The following is a 19,593-nucleotide window of genomic DNA, read 5'->3' as shown; positions in this document are numbered from 1 at the left end:
GATTTCTGGCAACCAAACTTCTGTGGAAAAGGAAGGAAATGGAGTGCAACAAAATCCTGGATACAAAGGTCAGGACTTCCTTGAAATGGCATCTGGAAGACTGAACTACGAGATCCAGGGCAAACGCTAACTGAGAGAAGTTGAAAAGGGGGCCCCTTACCTTTACTGAGATTTTACTCAAGCTTGTCTCGACTCAATTAACCATTGCTATTAATTAAATGGTTTGAAATTGTGGCAATTATTTTTAGGAGAACAGAAACAGCTGAGAGGTCAGTCTTTTTATCATTTATTGTTCAAGAGTATAAAAAGATCCTAATGCCCTAAACTCTTATTTTATGAAGATATTGTCGATCCATCACTAAGCAAGCTTAAATCAATGAAACTTTGCTGGTCATAAGTGTCAAACTTTTGTCAGACAGTCTGGACACTGAGCGATGATCATGTAAAATCTGTTTCTGCTGCAATGTGAATATTAGACCCATTCTCAATCACATTCATGAGGCTCATGGAAGGGGTGGTCATTTATTGAACAAAGTGATATCAAGGACTCAGTAAAGTGCACACAGTGAGGTATTATCAATAAGCCACACCACAAACAGCTCCCATGAACCTGCAATCTCAGAAGGTCTGGAGTAATCCCAATAATGGCCCAAGTGTAAAATAACGATCCATCAAATCTCAACATGCAACTTTTCTGTTTCTGCTTGCTCAGGTCATATGAAAGGGCATGATAAAGAAGCTGATCTGGTGTTTCTGAATGACATAGTCAAAGATCAATATGTAACAGCAAAGAGCAGCGGATAAGGATGTCTGATTCGGGGGATTCTAACTTCCCAGATGCCAAATCTCACCAGTGCAATACTTTTAATTATGTACTTCAATTCTTGTTTGTTATTGTAACTGGACCAAAATATTTAAACATAGAAAACATCAGTGAGCTTGGAATATTGTAGGTTCTGAAGATGATATGATGCTTCTACTAGATTTCCAGCAAGTTACTTTTGTCTAATGATTGATTGATTGTGTTAGGTTAATTGATGTCAGTGCAATTTATAGAAACATTACAGTTGGTTTACCAGAAAACACCTGTTAATTAGTACTTACATGAATATGTTGCCAAGGACAAGGTGCGGCATAAATGTTATCCTTACCTTTCTATCTTAACTATACATTTGGAAGCTATACAATTGCCATCTCAGTTTGATGCATTGGAACTAAACCAATAAATTCCTATCTAAATCTTCCTCCTCTCACAAGGCTCTTCTTAAAGTACGGAAAACCTGCTAATTCAGCTTTAAATTACCATTTTAAAAAACGCAAAGAAACAAATATGAGAACTGGATTAATCTAGGTATTTTCCATTGTTTAAAATCACTATTTTAATAACTTCAAATGCAATAGTTATCAAAGGCATCAATATAAGACTAATATTTCATTATTTTTATGACATCCAGTTAACTCCCTGGAAAATATTTAATATTTAACTACAACTAGAAAATATTTTTCAAATTACCAAAAATTTGGTAAGACCTTAATTTTTTTATTTAAGTTTGGATGTATTCCACCACCTGACAATAATTAATTCTCTTGCTAACTTGAATTTAATCAAGGAAAGATATTAAAGATTGAAAAAGCATAAAATACCTGAGAGAGTGTAGCTAACACCTGTCAAAAGTCTCCCTGTCCTCTTTAAGTGTCCACATTCACAAACAAACATTTTAAAATAAGGCATTAAACCAATGTACACATTAAACTGAAGCCTTCACTACCTCTCTAGACAATAAACCATATGTAAACTTTATCAAAATGTTAAAAGAAAATGAATCATGGTCCTGAAAATATATTTTATTAAACGTTTATGTATTGATTATCGTGGACCAACTCTGTCATGTTTTTGTAATTCAGTACATCTATCTGAATGGTAATGATGTAAAAATAATCCACATGCTGTTGTCCTTGAAGATAAATCTTGTACAGAAAATTCTGGCAGAACAGAGGTGAATTCCTTCACCTTCTAATAGAAGAAATTGAGCTCCCATGATTTTAATTAGTAATTTCCTTTGGGAACACACTTAACTACATATTTTCCAATACCGCTGCTTTCTCACAATACATAATACAGTTTTCCATGGGAATGAAGCATAAAACAAGAATTAGGTATGTTGCAAAACCTACCTTCAGTGGCGCTGCAGATCTGTCGCTGCCCGTGTGCACGATTTTGGCGCCTTTGAGAGGGGGACGCGATTTTCTCTAGGGTATTCAAATCGAGGTTGTTCAGCCTGCCTAGTTGCTGATGAAAAATCGCTGCAACATTAGTTCGCTGCAGGTATTTTTAAACTAAATTGATTTAGTTAATTGTTATAGTAAGTTAAAAATCATCCTCTAAACCCGCGACCGCCGCCAACGGGACGGATCTCATGTAGGGGACAACGCAAGGTAGGCTGTTTATTTTTACATTAAAAAGCACTTCTTAAGATCCCTTTATACAAAATGTTATGTTGCGAGTAGCTAATTTGGGGGCCCATTCAATCCTGCAGTATTTTTCTGGGCATATGGGGTACAAATTCACCACAATGGGAACGTTCCAAACCAGCGCGTTCCACACGATCCCATTTGCAAGCTGAATTAAATGGCCATTAATTTACAGCAATTGAACACTAAATCCCTTCCATTTGGCCTATAAATTAATGAAAATGAGATTTAAAAATCATGTTTTATTGTGAATTCTTGTGTGAATGTTATTTGGACACTTAGGCTATTTAAAAAAGTTAATCTTTTCTTAAGAAATGGATAGATGTTTAGATTTAGTAATTGAAGTTTGGAATTAGCTACAATTGGGTAACTAACTCATTATCTGCTTTAATTTCAGGTCATCCAAGTAAGATTGTTTAATATTTGTTTCAGAATGCTTCAATCCATAATAACTGAAAATTTCTTTCAGTTCTCTTAATTTTTAATAAAGTTATGGCCATTTCACTGTCCTCGATCACAGCTTTTGTGTTAAGTCAATGGAAAATCAATAGGGAACAAGAGGCTAATTTCCGAGTATGAAAATGGCCATAACATTTTTAATACTGAAGATATGAAAGTGAATTAGGTGTCAAATTAAACTTATGTATGTGCTTTATCTGATGGGATAAATTGCAGACTTGATTTTTTAAATCTCAAAATTTTGTAACATTGCTACAAGAATGAAAAAATAGAAAGAGATAGATCTAACCAAAATATCCTCAATAGTTAAACTGAAAATAAACTGATGAACATTTGCAGTGCATATCAGTCAATTAGAAATGGATTGGCTTGTATTCTTAGAATTTGCATCTACTGATCTTCCATTAAGATTCATTAGGTTCTAAGTAATGCAGTGAATGCAAAGGCAAATGTAAAAAGAATGCTGTTTGGAGAAAGCAATACTGGTTAATAATTCTCCCTTGAGAAATAAGAAAGCAACAAATATTTTAAAGTTTGCCCTATATACAGCATATATACGGCAATGAAACAGTCAAAAGCATTCTCATAAGATTTCCAAGAATCATGTGGCAGTCATGATCAGCTGTTCTAATTAAGACATGGTCACAAGTATAACTCTGGCAGCAATAAAAGTTGAGGAAATGCCCAGTCTTTGTTTAAGCAGTTAATCTATAATTGGATATTTTTGACCTGAACAGTGTAACCTGAACAGTCCAACATTTAAGAAGGCACAGGCAGATTAAAATCATGTGCAGTGGTTTGATCATTGGTTAAACACAAAAAGGGATATAAAGTTGTTATTTTCACTAAAAACATGTGCTATTGGTTTTGCTTGGCCAAAAACAATCTAAACAAACAAGTAAAAGAGGACATGGAATTATAGAATAACAATAAATGATTGACCCATATAAATCCCTCTCATTACCATATCAAAGGACCAAAATAAGGTTCTTTCCAAGATGGCATCAAATATTACTCAAACATAAAAATCAGTAAAGATTTGGAGTGAAATAAAAATACATATAATTATTATCATGGCTGAATTCATACATGCACCTCATCTTCGGAGGGTACTGTGACTGAAGCCTACTGCCATGCTTCAACTGTCCAGCAAGGCAAGCTAATTCTGGTAATAAGTGGATGGACTAAATGTTGCACAGAAAATTCAGGAAATACATTACCATCTATAAATGAAAAATAAAGGTTAGAAAGTTCAATTTATTTCTGGAATGAATAACCCGTTTTGCTTTATTACACATTGATGTATTTAATTGACGAGGGCATAGGGCAGGGGCCTGTTACCATCTTGTAGGACAATCTCAAACTGATCTCGAACTATAATCTACTTCAACAGATACTTCAATAGAGTAATGGAGAAACAGAAAAACTGGAGAAACGAAGGTACACAAAAAAGCTGGAGAAAGCTTTTTGTGTACCTTCGATTCTCCAGCATCTGCAGTTCCTTCTTAAACAATGGAGAAACAGAGGCTGGTTTACAAAAAAAGGCAGAAAAGGCTGAACGCAGTGGTCAAGCAGCATCTCTGGAGAGCATGGAGAGGTGAGGTTCCGGGTCGGGTTCCTTCTTCAGTTTGATTGCGGTGGAGGGAAGGGAGAAAGCTGGAAGAGGGGCAAAGGAGCAGCACGACAAGCCTGGTAAGTAATAGATGGATACAGATGGGGGGGGGGGGGGGGGGGTTGATAGGAAAATGGTTTGGAAATGCTTTGATAGAGTTGATGTGGAAAGGACGTTTCCAGTAACGAGGGTGCCTTAGACCAAAGAGCACAGCCTCAGAATAAAAGAATGTCCTTTTAGAAAAGAGATGAGGAGGAATTTCTTCAGCCAGAGGGTAGTGAACCTGTGGAATTAATTTGCACAGGTGGCAGTAGAGGCCAAGGCATTGAGTATTTTTAAAGCTGAGAATAGGTGCTGGATTAGCAAGGGCATCAAAGGTTACAGAGAAAATATAGGAGAATGGGGTTAAGGCGGAAAAATAGATCAGTCATGAGCGAATGACAGAGCAGGCTCGATGGGCCGATTGGTTTAATTATGCTCCTATATATTATGGAATTATGGAATACTTCACACGTTCTGCTTGTTCAATGTCCAACGATAGAATAAAACTATAGGTTAGCTGTATAATAATATATTACCCACTGTAGTACAATATACAAGATCTTCAAATTTCATCATGCACAGTGTAAAGAGATGTATAAAATCAAGAGAGGAATAGATGGGATAGACGTCTTTTTCCCAGAGAAGGGGAATCAAGAACCAGAGGGCATAGGTTTAAGGTGAAAAGATTTTATTGTAATCTGAGGGATACCCTTTTCACATAAAGGGTGGCGGATATATGAAACGAGCTGCCGGAGGAGGTAGTTAAGCAAGGGGCAATCACAACATTTAAGAAGCAATTAGACAGGTAGATGGATAGGACAGGTTTACAGGGATAGAGGCTAAATGCAGGCAAGTGGGACTAGTGTAGATGGGACATGTTGGTCAGTGTGAGCAAGTTCGGTCGAAGAACCTGGTTCCACGCTGTATGGCTCCATGACACACTCACACCCACTTTTTACTTCTTCATTGGGCTAATTTAACAGGAGATGTAATTTATCTAACATTAAAATATGGTGAATATAAGTTTTACAAATGATATTTGCTTGAAAGCATGTATAGAATATAAAACGGAATCGTGATTAAATAAATGTTCACATTAAAAGCCTAATATAAACTTCTTTAGGTTTCACTTTTAATTCTATGCGGTTATGCTTGTAAAATGAAGAATAACAACATGGACATTTTTTTTCCCAAAAGTAAAGAATTAGTCACAAAACATTTAAAAGTATAAAATGGAAAGATCATTCTTGGCTACAGCAATTGATAAATTTACCTTTAATACAAGACTCAATATTACATCATCCGAGGACAAATTTATAGTTCAAACCACTTCCCACCAATCAAACAGAAATAGCATTCTCTGCCTATACCTGCTATGTGCGTGTGTGCAAGAGCATCCTGCTCTAGTTGTGGTTTACAGAAATGCTGTGTGAGACATATTTTGAATTTCTCAGACTAAACTTTGTACATGCTAAGAGCTTCCTTATTAAAGCATGGATTTTCAGTAATTAATCTTCAGAAAGAGTTGCAATATCTAAATAATCTCATTAATTTATGATCCCATTCATGGATTTTGTATACCGAGATATATTAAAAGGTACCATTCTCTGACTTCTCTTATGAAGATTATTTTTACATTTTTGCCGAAGAAGTTGTAACTTGATAAGGATTAATTAGATAGATCTGAATGGCAGGCAGTTCAATAAATAATAACAAGATTCAATTATTTACTTTAAAAGGTACAGATTGGCTGAATTAATTCCTTACAAGACATTGTACTTCTCTGGACTGATCTATCATGTTCTCTTAAACTTCAATTCACTTTGTCTGCTATCTTTGATCATCGATGTCCAAAACTCTACAACTTCTCTCTTGGAAATAGTTCCACAGGCTTCCACCCTCAAGGTTCTTACTTGAGTGACCAATATTCACATCTCTCTTCATACATTAGACTGGCAGAACTCTTGATCGAGTAATGACATGGCAGAATACGTTAAAAAATTATTCTTGAGGAATCACAATCAATTTATAAAGCACATTTAAAAACTACCAAAGTTGACCAAAGTGCTGTACAGACCAGAGCAGGTAGCTAAAAATCACAAAAAGAAACAGGAATGCACAGGAATGCACATAGATACAAATAATCAGCTCAAAGACACAAAACAAAGATCAGCCACATCAGGGGGATTCAAACGTTATACAAATTAACTGGCAAATCATCCCTGGCCAGTTTCACCCTCAGGGAAAACAAGTACAAGTCCAGATTCCCTCCAGGCAAACAGCAGATTCAGCACAGGCCAAAGTAAGAAAATGCAGAACTTGGCTGATCTGTGCGATTCAGCTATTCACCGGATAATCTCAATGTGATTGAAAATTAGACGGTTCCTTATTTTAATAATATTTACCTCCATGCCAACGATAATGGCCGTTTTAAAAAGGCTGCTACATTATCCAGCAGTCTTTTGCAATATAACCATGCAGACATCAGGGCATAATCATGGATTACAATCATTAGAGCACAGATTTAAACCCATTTTATTATCGGCAAAGTATTTAGTTTTGATTAAAAACCATGAACTAAAATTTAAAATTAGTTGTAGTTCTTAAAGACATTAAAAAAAAATTGCTAAAAATGAGGCAAACCAAGTCAGTGTGCAAAAATTTGCAGCATAACAGCAGGAAAGTTCTGCTAGCACTGGTCAGAAGAAAGAATTACATTGCTCACAGCTGTTTTCTATTTAAAATGCTAAAGGTTATATTCTTTAGTTTTCTAAAAAGCCTTTAAAATACATTCCAAACTTCAGCTCCCGATGAACTAATTTGGTGCTCAATTAATTGGCATGTCTTTAAAAAAATATCATACTCCATTCTTTTAACGCATAGTCTCAGAACTACCATTTTGATGTTTTAATCTCTGCAAAGTCTTTAAACAAGTCTCAGCTGAACTGTTGTTTGCCACTGAGAAAATATAAAAATGGAAAGATGAATGATCAAAGAGTAAACAAAGAAATTTGAGGTATGAATAATGTTGCATTAATCTCACTTCAGCAAGTTGAGACTGCAATTAAATCCACAATTACCCAATTAGATCGTAAATTCTCAGGAAGCAGCCAATAGAAAAAAAAGAAAATACATTTTTAGAAAGACATGGACAGATAGTCCCGGTCATGTTCCTTATGGTTTGTACCACTGTGCTTTGCAGACATTAAACACCTGGAGTATTGCGTACAGTTTTGGTCTCCTAATCTGAGGAAAGACATTCTTGCCATAGAGGGAGTACAGAGAAGGTTCACCAGACTGATTCCTGGGATGTCAGGACTTCCATATGAAGAAAGACTGGATAGACTCGGCTTGTACTTGCTAGAATTTAGAAGATTGAGGGGGGATCTTATAGAAACTTACAAAATTCTTAAGGGGTTGGACAGGCTAGATGCAGAAAGATTGTTCCCAACGTTGAGGAAGTCCAGAACAACAGGTCACAGTTTAAGGATAAGGGGGAAATGTTTTAGGACCGAGATGAGGAAAACATTTTTCACACAGAGAGTGGTGAATCTCTGGAATTCTCTGCCACAGAAGGTAGTTAAGGCCAGTTCATTGGCTATATTTAAGAGGGTTAGATGTGGCCCTTGTGGCTAAAGGGATCAGGAGGTATGGAGAGAAGGCAGGTACAGGATACTGAGTTGGATGATCAGCCATGATCATATTGAATGGCGGTGCAGGCTCGAAGGGCCGAATGGCCTACTCCTGCACCTATTTTCTATGTTTCTAAAGTTATTATGAGATAGTTATTCTTGCAACATAGCAAACACATTAGGCAAGTTGTGCACAGCAGTTTCCCCACAAACATACATGTGATAACATGATTCTCTGTTGTTGTACAAAGCAGTACACGTTTCTTTTTTGAAAGAGTGCCAAGAAATCTTTCATCTCCACCTGAGGAACAAACATCTGTTTAAAGTCTCATTCAGCAGACACCACCAACAGTGCAGGACTGGATAGTCAGCCTAGATTTTTAGTCCATATTTCTGAACTGGGGATTGAACTCCAAATTGTTTAATTCCGATTTATCGAGCTATACAGCATGGAAACAGGCCCTTCAGTTCAACGTGTCCATGCTGACCAAGTTGCCCATTGGCACTAATCCCATTTGCCTACGTTTGGCCTATATTTCTCTACATTGTTATATACACATAAATAAACAGATAAAGTGCAATCGGCTGTTATAGTTCAGAGTTTGTTTTATGGTGAGTTTAATAGCCCGATGGCTGTGGGGAAGAAGCTGTTCAAGAACCTGGATGTACCAGATTTCAGGCTCCTGTACCTTCTACCTGATGGCAGCGGAGAGATGAGTGTGTGACCAGGATGGTGTGGGACCTTTTAGAGGCAGCGACTGCGATAGATCCCTTCGATTGTGGGGAAATCAGAGCCGATGATGGACTGGGCATTGGTCACAACTTTCTGTATTCTTTTCCGCTCCTGGACGCTCAAGTTGCCGAACCAGTCAGCATGCTCTGGGCGCTGCCAACCCACAGCCGTGACAGTGCGGCCCACAGGGAGAGACGAGGCGGAGGGCGGCGCTGACCCCGGGGGGAGAGTGGGTGCTGTCCCAAGGGATGTGCTCCTTCAGCCACTTATACCTTGGTGCTCTGGTTCAGAGCAAACCTTCCCGCTTTCAATGACAGCACCTACAAATATTTATAGCACAAAAAATGACAATTTTGACGGTTTTTAACAGGTAAGAAGGTACGCGTCCTGTGAGTTAACAGTGTGTGCCCTAAGCTGCCATGTCCTCCACATAGATTGAGCTGCTCCGTGCATCACGCCCTTTGACCGCATTACCTTACGTGCAACCCCCCTATAGCAAGCAACGTGCGTGACCTTGGAGTCCCCCATAAGGTTTTACAGCCGTTTAAGTGCTCTTTGAAGTGTAGTCACTGTTGGAATGCAAGGAAGCTCAACACAATTCAAACAGAACAAAGTGGTAATTAACAGATAATATGCTTCAGCAAAATTAATGCATATAAGCAAGTACAGTGGAGAGAAATTCTCATGTATGAGAAAGCATAATCCACTGAATAAAAACGTCACTCCAAAAGTTGCAATACACCCTGGTGCTACACTGGCAAGATTTTGAGTTGATGTTTCTCTTGTGGACTCAGAAGCAATCATGCTATGCCTAAATTCTAGTTGACAGTGTGCAAGTTGCCAGAGTTGGACACATTTGACCCTTAATAGCCAGCAAGTATAACCATATAACTTTTTGATGAAAGGTCATCCACCTGAAATATTAATTCTCTTCACAGATGACGTCTGATCCATTTCTAGAACCTGTTTTTATGAGAGCATTTATTACAACATGTTGAGGATGCATCGATTCGCAATTTCCTCCCCCCCCCCCCCCCCCCCCCCCCCCCCCCCCCCCCCCCCCCCCCCCCCCCCCCCCCCCCCCCCCCCCCCCCCCCCCCCCCCCCCCCCCCCCACCCCCCCCCCCCCCCCCACCCCCCCCCCCCCCCCCCCCCCCCCCCCCCCCCCCCCCCCCCCCCCCCCCCACCCCCCCCCCCCCCCCCCCCCCCCCCCCAGATTTGCTTCCAGCCCACACCTTCATCCCAGCATTTAGAGAGTAACACTCTGGAAAGAACCAGGCAAAAAAAAAAAACACACTGGCGAATTACTTTAAACAGTCTGAATATGAACTAATTCATTTAAAAGCCATTATCAAAGTAAATTTGGTCTGAAAGGTAGGCTAAAAACAGCAAAATACCACAGAGATTACAGAGTTGCATGCAGGTTAAATAAAAGGTGCAGCAGGAAATCATGAATCTTAAGCTTTCTTTTAGATGTTGAATGGATTTGGTGTTCGGCAATTGATGAAGTATATCCAATACCGATAAACAACGATTCTGAGTAAATGCTCTATGACAAAGGATCTGTATCATTTATAACACTCAGACAAAGAAGAAATAATACTGTTGCCAAATCACACATTAATCTCCAACACAAGAATATAATGTTGCATTAATGATTAAAGTACATCTGTCTGTTCAAGGCGCATCTACTTTCATTCCCCGAGTGGGTGCCCACTTCTCCTCCCAGATGATTACCAAATAAATTATAATAATCTACTTCGCGATTAATCACAAACAGGCAAATTGCTACTTCTGCACTCCCACTTTTGAATTAAAACCTTGAGTATTCAATTTACCAAACACTAAAGATTGTAGTTCACAATTATACCATTAATTTACAGTATACCGAGAAAAACAATTCTATAAGAATGCTTTTTTAAAATGCTTTAATTTTCTTCAATCACATTAAATGCATTTGACAGCAACATTGTAACCAGAGCATTAACAGATGTACTTAATTTATTATCTGTCGCAAAGTAATGTCACTAGTTTTCAACTAACCTTTCCTTGCTGAGACCAAGATTCACCTGCATCTCCTCCAACCTCATCTTCTGCATTTGGTGCTCTCAATTTGCTTCCTCCGTATTTACTAAACACCTGCACTTTGTCGGCTGTGGCCATGTGGATCTCTTGGTTACCAACCGTTTTAATTCCCCTTTCCATTCCCACAATTACTTGTCTGCCCTTGGTCACTCCTCCACTGCTAGAGTGAGGCTAAATACAAGCTTGATGAACAGCAACTCATATTTTGCCTGGAAAGTTTGCAAGCCAATGGCATAAATATTGAATTCTCCACTTGCAGATAGGCTGCACCCCCTCTTCTCTCTCTCCTATCTACCCAGGTCCTCTCACACATCTCCTTCTGCATACAATACCCCACAGCTTCCGATCACCACATTTCTTTCTTTACCAGCCCTGTCAATATCTGCCCACCACCCACAATGGATCCCCCTTCCCCACTGCTCGATCCACCCCTCCCTCTGTTCCCAGCTGCCACCATCACTTTTTACTTGGTTCCTTTCTAAAACTCCATTAGAACAGAACAGTACAGCACTAAACAGGGCCTTGAGCCCACAATGTCCGAGCCGAACATGATGCCAAATTAAATTAATCTCCTCTGCCTGCATGTGATCGATTTCCTTCCATCCACTGCATATCTAAGTGCTTATCCAAAATCCTCTTAAATGCCAATATCGCACCTACTTCCATCAGCACCTCTGGCAGCGCATTCCAATCATCCACCACTCTCTGTGTAACCTGCCATGCACATCATCTTTACATTTTTCTGCTCGTACCTTTAAACTATCCCCTCAGGTCTTTGACATATCTGTTCTAGGGAAAAGGTTCTGACCGCCCATACTATCAAAGTTTCTCATTATGTTATATACTTCCATCAGGCCTCCCCTCAACAATTCAGAGGAAAATAATGCTCCAGATGTTGCAGAACCTGCAGCTTTTTGTTCTTCACCTATCACCTTTCTGCTTCCGTCTCCTCCCTCTCCCATCTAAATGTTATCTCCCAATCAACCCCTCACCAATACCTAACTATCATTTGCTCACTCTTGCCCCATCTCTCTCCACCTCCTCTTTATATTGGCAATATCCCATCTACTCTTGCTCCAGATGAAGGATCTGACTTGACACACGGCTGGCCATTTCCATCCACAGATGCTGCCTGAACAGCCGAGTTCCTCCATCAGCCTCTTTTTATGATCCAGATTCTAGCATCTGAAATCTCTTGCGCTTCAATCAACAAATCAATAACACAATTTACTCCCATGAAATGTTATATATGGACTGGCTAAAAAGCAATAGGGATGGGAACAAATAAAAACAATACCAATACTGTTTTGTATGATTAATATTTCAAATTATTAATGGCAGATAAAGTGATGTGAAGATACAAAATGTAGACTCAAATTATCAGGCATAACATATTTCTGCAGAAATAAAGAACTGTAGATTATAGTTTACACTAAAGACAGACACAAAGTGCTGGAGTAAGTCAGCGGTTCAGACAGCGCCTCTGCAGCAAAAGGATAGGTGACATTTTGGGTCATCCTGAAGAAGGGGCCTGACCCGAAACGACACCCATCCTTTTTCTCCAGAGATGTTTCCTGACCCGCTGAGCTACTCCAGCACTTTGTGCCTATCTGCTATAACATATTTCTGTGTTCCAAATGAAATGATACACATCGACTGTGATGGAATTGTGGAATTTGACAGAATTCCAAGAACTAGCCATATAAAACACCTGCTCCTCTGCTGAAGGTAGACAAAAATGCTGGAGAAACTCATAGGTGAGGCAGCATCTATGGAGAAAGGAAGAGGCGGAGACGGTGGGCTGAGGGAGAGCTGGGAAGGGGAGGAGAAAGCAGGGACTACCTGAAATTGGAGAATCCAATGTTCAGACTGCTGGGGTGCAAACGACAAGCAAAATATGAGGTGCTGCTCCTCCAATTTACAGTGGACCTCACTCAGGCCATGGAGGAGGCACAGGACAGAAAGGTTGCATTCGGAATGGGAGAGGGAGTTGAAGTGCTGAGCCACCGGGAGATCAGGTTGGTTATTGCGAGCTGAGCGATGGTGTTGGGTGAAGCGATCGCCAAGCCTACGCTTGGTCTCACCGATGTAGAGCAGTTGACACCTAGAGCAGCGAATGCAATAGATAAGGTTGGAGGAGGTGCAGGTGAACCTCTGCCAAACCTGGAAAGACTGCTTGGGTCTTTGAATGGAGTCAAGGGGGGAGGTAAAGCGACAAGTGTAGCATTTCCTGCGGTTGCAAGGGAAAGTGCCAAGAGAGGGGGTGGTTTGGGTGGGAAGGGACGAATTGCCAAGGGAGTTACGGAGGGAGCGGTCTCTGCGGAAAGTAGACGGGAGAGGAGATGGGAGGAACTCTGCCCTTGTTACGAGTGGGGGGGATGGGGGGTGAGAGCAGTTACGGGGTATAGACGAGACCCTGGTGAGAGCCTCATATATAGTAGAAGAGGGGAACCCCTGTTACCTGAAGAATGAGGACACCCCCGATGTCGCTGGTGTGGAACACCTCATCCTGGGTGCAAATGCGGTGTAGACTGAGGAATTGGGAGTAGGTGGATGGAGTTCTTACAGGAAGCAGGATGGGAAGAAGTGTAGTACCAGATAGCCTCTGTTGAAGTGAGCAGTGCAAGAGTAGAATGTGTATTGACCAAGGTCTAGGTGTGAGAGTGGGGTAATCACTAATCGGGTTCTTGGTTGATTATTTCCTGTTACTTGGCAAGATTATGAAGCCAATGTTCATGTCTTCATACAATTCAAGGTGAGCTCAAATAAGCAAATACACAGTGATGAAATAAGGATCTGGTCAGTGAATGGCCTGCATGTGAATGAAAAGTAACTCACAAAACATGTTACTTTCTCATCAGCTCCTTTTGCTAGTATGATCCCAGAAACTTTTTTTTTTTTTTTAAATCAAAACATTATTGAGTTTATCATACCTTTCAGTAATTAATCAATTCAGCGTTGAGTATATTTAACCATTTTACAGACATGCCACTGCAGAGATTCCAGCTCAGACTACAATAAACCAACTAAGCAGCATACTCCTGTTTCTTCAGCATAAATCTGTATACCTAGTACCAAAGCTAACCTGTCCCTTTCAGCTCAAGGATACTGGATAGTGGAAAAGATAAGAAAAATGCACAACAGTCACATTAATTTAGGAATAGAAGGAGAGGCTGAAGAAAACAAACCAAAGTCACGGTAATTTGGAAACAGATGAATCTTAGTGTCCATGTGTAAGCATCCCCAAAGACAACAGCAGATGTATAAAGGATGGGGGGTTAAGATGGAAATGATGATGCTCACCTTCATTAGATGCGCCACAAAACATAAAAGCGTGGATATAATTATACATTTATATAAAAACATTTGTGAGGAGCAGCTGAAATAATGTGTACAGCTCTTATTGCCAATCTACAATTGCAGTGAAGAGGGTGCAAAGCAGGTTCAAAGCAGGATGCTGCTTAGGGTGCAATATTTCCGCTATGAGGAGAGATTGGGTAAGTTGTGTTCATTTTCTTTGGAACAGAGGAGGGTGAGGGGTAACCAGATTGAAGTATGGAAAATTATGAGTGATATAGATAAGGGGGTTTAAGATAAGGGGGTATAGATAAGAAAAGTTTAAGCAGGAAGCATTGGTTTAAAATAAGGGATAATAGACTTAGAGAGGATTTGATGAAGAATGTGTTCATCCATTGAGTGGTTGAACCAGGAACTCATTGCCTAAGGGGACAGTGGAGGAAAGTGCTTTCACAACATTTAAAATGTATTTAGGTGAGCACTTTAAACACAATGGCATAGAAGGCTTTGGGCCAGGTATTGGGAAATGAGATTAGTATAAAGAAGTACTTAATGCCCTGCATGGACACAGTAGGCGTATGCTCCTGTCCCACTTAGGAAACCTAAACGGAAACCTCTGGAGACTTTGCGCCCCACCCAAGGTTTCCGTGTGGTTCCCGGAGGTTTTTGTCAGTCTCCCTACCTGCTTCCACTACCTGCAACCTCCGGCAACCACCTGCAACCTCCAGGAACTGCACGGAAACCTTAGGTGGGGCGCAAAGTCTCCAGAGGTTTCCGTTCAGGTTTCCTAAGTGGGACAGGGGCATAAGAAGTCATCTCTGAGTTGCACAACTCTTTTCCAATAGTAATTTACAGCCAGAGAAGAATATGACAAACAACTTCCTCACATACCTCAATAAAGGTAAAGACCACCTGTAGAGATTCCCTTGGAAGATAAACATTCAAGCTAAAATTTCATTGCTACATAGACTGCCTTTGATTAGTCAGCCTCAAATAGCGAGGCATACTCCTCGATATAATTTCATTGTAAATAGTTAAGTGGGAAAAGTTTTCCCTCTATTCTATTCTGTAGCACTTTGTAAAGATAATGGAGACAGTATTGGAAAAAATGCTTCCGAAATATAATGATGCTGCAGGTTTTGTTCAAAGTTGCCTAGGATCTCTCTGTTGCAAAATCACAACCAGAACAATATCAATATTTATTGATGGGCATAACAAAGATGTAAATTCTATTCATCCCTTTCATGAAGAACTTGGTTTATGCAGCACATTTAATGCACATGAATATCCAACATTAATTTTATTTTTAAATACGAATCCAGTCAAAAATTTAAGTGGGATTAACTATTTTAAAATATTTAATCTATATTTTACCTATACAATACTGCGTTGATGACCAAGCATGAAGATATTTTGTTGCAAATAGAATTATTCGCATATTTTTATTTTTTAAAACTTTTAATCAGCATACAATACTTTAAACTACACCTGTTGAACATGCTGTCATATTACACTTGCTCAGTAACTAACAGGAATTGGGATAAGAAAAAAACTCAGTAACTGAAACACATGGAATACCAACAACTAATTAATGAACAGTAACAATATTAATAGCTGCTGGCTCAACTTAGTACCAAGTGGACAGACAGTATATTCCTAATGCAATAAATGCAATGTTATACCAATACCGCAATCCATAATGGAAGGCAATAAGAAACAGAAGATCATTCTTGTTAAGTCCTTTAAATTTCTGAAGCAATATCACCAGAAAAAAAACCCACTTGAAATAATTTATATGGAATTCCTATTATTATCTTATTAACAAAATGCAAAGTTTCCCAACCGTACAGTTCACTAAAGAGCCGAGCTTTACACTGTTTTACATTCAAAGAAAGCTGAAGAATTTGATCTTTGATTCCTTGTGTTTGCTGATACAGGCAGTTTGATGGTACAGAGAAAGGAAAACTTCCTTAAGATATATTTTTCTGTTTGCTAATTGGAATTCCATTTACATCTATGTGAAGGATCATACCATGTGCCTTCTTGGTGTGACCATCATTCAATTTGTCCGGCTTGAATCACTGTATTATATCACACTACAAGAATGAGTAACAAGATTCAGAGTCGTTATTAAAAAGCTATTTTAATGATAAATTAAGTAATGATGTATTATGAATACTTGGGCTGATTCACATATCTAGGTAAGGCTTCTCGATGCTGTTCAGAATTTATAAAAGTTTAGCAACTTTACATATCAATGCTATAATGTATCAATTTCCAAAGTCATTGATTATGTATTATAATCAGTGCATCTGTATTATAATTACCATTTTGATCTGCATTCTGAAAATTATAAAATTAAGTCAATCCATTAATTTGAATTTATTTTATTTTTTTCCATTGCTCAATGTCTTAAAATAGAAAAAAGTAATACTTTGAAAGAATAAAAGGGAATAAGCTATAACTTATAAAATGAAAATGTACCATTCCAACAATTACAGTACAGCCAAGTTGTCACGGTATAATGTTGAAGACTACTTCCTAACTGAATTGATCGCACAAATGCATACCTGTTCACATGTGCTAATATGGAGTCTAATGCGCATTTATTACTTCGGCATGTTAGTCCCACTCGGCACCCATAAAAATGATCGCTTCTTTTAATTCTTAAACTTTAAATAAAATTAATGCTTCGCGATAGATATATTATTTGCAGTAACATACGCTTATAGACACCAACATTGTTCACAATGCGTTTCTAGTTACACGTTAATGGAAGAATTGACAGAACGATATTTTACCTTAAATCTGCAAAGTCGTGATGCTACAAGTAAAGTTTTTTCCCCCCCAATCCGTAAACACGTCTTCAAATCCACGAAACTTAATCGAAGCCTTGCTATTTACAACTTACTAAGATGATCTGCTGTACTCTAGCATGACATAGCAATTTCATGATCAAATTTGCAAGCACGACGGATTGATCTATCCTTGTGCAGTAAAAATATCGCATGCAGTTTATTTTATGGCGACTCCGTAAATAGATAATATTTCTGATCTTTACTTGCCTTGCTTATCTTAAAATCAAACGTTAACAACGGTTACATTAAGAACCGACTAAGTATTTCTTTAGATTTAAAATTAATTATTTCAGACTGGAAATTGTAATGTTACAACCTTCTCGAATTAAGATTTATCCACCCAACGGTTTCATAAAGTAATCCAATAAACCAAATATCCATCTCACAAGGGCTGATTGCACTGATCCTCTCTTCCTACTTGCCGGGTGCATTTCCATTACTTTTAGAAAAAAAGTTAAACTTGCACAAACTGTTTACGTCCTTACACGGAGTACACATGGGAGCCGGGGTTCGGGCACGAATCCCTTAACTTCGGCCCAATTATGAGCTATATAGTAAGAGGCTTGATGGATGGAGCAATCGTTTCACAGCCAGCTCCCAGCTCCCAGCTCAGTGGCTGGGCTTTTTTTTTCTGAAGTTCCTTCACTTACCCCATGAGCCAATCCATCGCTGATCCGATGAAGAGCTCCCGCTGCCTCTTTAGGCTTCCTCCACCCCTTCTCCCTCCACAAAACACTCAAGCACCATCAGATTGGAAGCAGTGTCAAGCAAGCGAGGGTCCCGAGGCATTTAAAGCGCCCAGAGGGTCTGTCAAGGGCGGTTGTGTGCCTGTGAGGGATGGAGCCCAGCTGGCGGAACTGTGAGCCCGTCCGGAGACGCTCACACATTAGCGGCGCTGTGCCGCTGCTTACAGCCCGACCGGAAGTAAACACTCAACACCCTCCCCATTCGGGTCACAGCCCACTTCCGCCGGAAACATCCGCCTGCTGGGATCTGTAGTCCAAACATTGCTATCGGTCACCAGGTGGATTTCTGGCTGGAAAACCTTTTCGCGTTGAGAATAGAAAATGGTTTGCAAGCTAACTGTCAGCGATGCTGGAATTCCGAAACGAACATAAGATGCGGGGAATGCCCAGCATGTCTGGAGGTTTCTCGGGAAAGGAGAACAATTCCAAAGTGGACTCTGTGTGATGCACAAAACCGTTCAGTGGTAAATTTGTGACAAAGGGTAATTGCAAAGAGAGGAAGGATTGAACTCGTATAACTTCTCACCAGGATATGTTTGTAAAATATTTAAACCTGTTTCATGTGGTTAGAATTGGCATGTAAGTAATTAAGGAAAACCACCAGATTGGAGAAAGACAGGTTGGATGTAATCTGCGTTAGGAGATACTAGGTGATCTTGGTGGCACAGTAAGTTACTTAAAATAATGTTTGAATGACAACAACCATCAATGCGGATTCCTTTATTATTATGACGAGTTCTCATTCATCCAAGATTGTTTATCCAAGGGAATTGTGACAGGAGGAGGGACTGTCGATTCTGTAGCTTAAATAGAACAGGGAACATGTATTTAACACCTCTTGTTTTAACATTCATATAGATCTTAGTTGATCTGTGATATGACTCCATATTTGTTCTCTGGAGTATTTCTGGTCTTCAATACTGAATAAAATCTTAACTTTAGCTTTAAGTCATTGCAGTATCCATACCTTTTGAAGTTCCTGTTACCACCATGCATAAAAGTAATGCATCCTGGATTTGTTCCTAACTGGCCAAGCTCCAATTTTTAAATAATGTCTTCTTACTCTGGTACGTCCCAGTAAAATGATCTAGTTTAATTAACCACAACATTCTAGTATAATTTTGTATCTTAATTACATCACCCCATGTTCACATTCTAAACATGAAATCAAGTAACTTTAATGTTACCATATAATTAAATTCTTAATTCTTTGTTACAATGCTAATTACGTACTGATTTGGTTACAATTGCAATGTACCCATTCCAAGGTCAAGATGATTCAACACTTGTAAGTATAGGCAGTGCACAAAACAGGATTGGACACAGTCTGTGTACAACTAAAGCAGTAATTACTAGCAGGCATTTCATTATTGATCGCAAGGCAGTTGAAGATTACTGAATTTGATACAAATAAGCCAGTCCACATGGTTGCTTTATTTTGTTCCTTTTATTACAGTTTTAGAACTGTTAACCAACCAAGATGGGATGCACTACACTAAAACAAGCAATTCAACCCAATGGTTCCATTCTTGTGCCTGTGCTCCTCTCAAGCCTTCTCTCACCATTTTTCATCTAAATGCAGGTGTAATGTTTTATTGAGTGCATGTTCAGCCTCTGCCTAAATCGACCCCGTCTACTCCTATGGTGGTGAATTCCAC

General features: G+C 39.3%; 1 protein-coding gene across 1 annotated transcript in view; it reads right to left on the bottom strand.

Moving 5' to 3' along the window:
* Positions 1–18,083, bottom strand: part of LOC129705700 (MOB kinase activator 2-like) — a 140,309-nt gene extending 122,226 nt beyond the window's left edge. Inside the window, exon 1 of the mRNA XM_055649412.1 lies at positions 17,840–18,083. Coding sequence (XP_055505387.1) covers positions 17,840–17,856 — 17 coding nt within the window. The 5' untranslated portion in view covers positions 17,857–18,083. The remainder of the gene's footprint in view (positions 1–17,839) is intronic.
* Between the last annotated feature and the right edge of the window lie 1,510 nt (positions 18,084–19,593).

Source organism: Leucoraja erinacea, chromosome 18 (assembly GCF_028641065.1).
Source record: "Leucoraja erinacea ecotype New England chromosome 18, Leri_hhj_1, whole genome shotgun sequence".
NCBI lineage: Eukaryota > Metazoa > Chordata > Chondrichthyes > Rajiformes > Rajidae > Leucoraja > Leucoraja erinaceus.
This window is presented reverse-complemented; position numbering and strand designations above follow the sequence as displayed.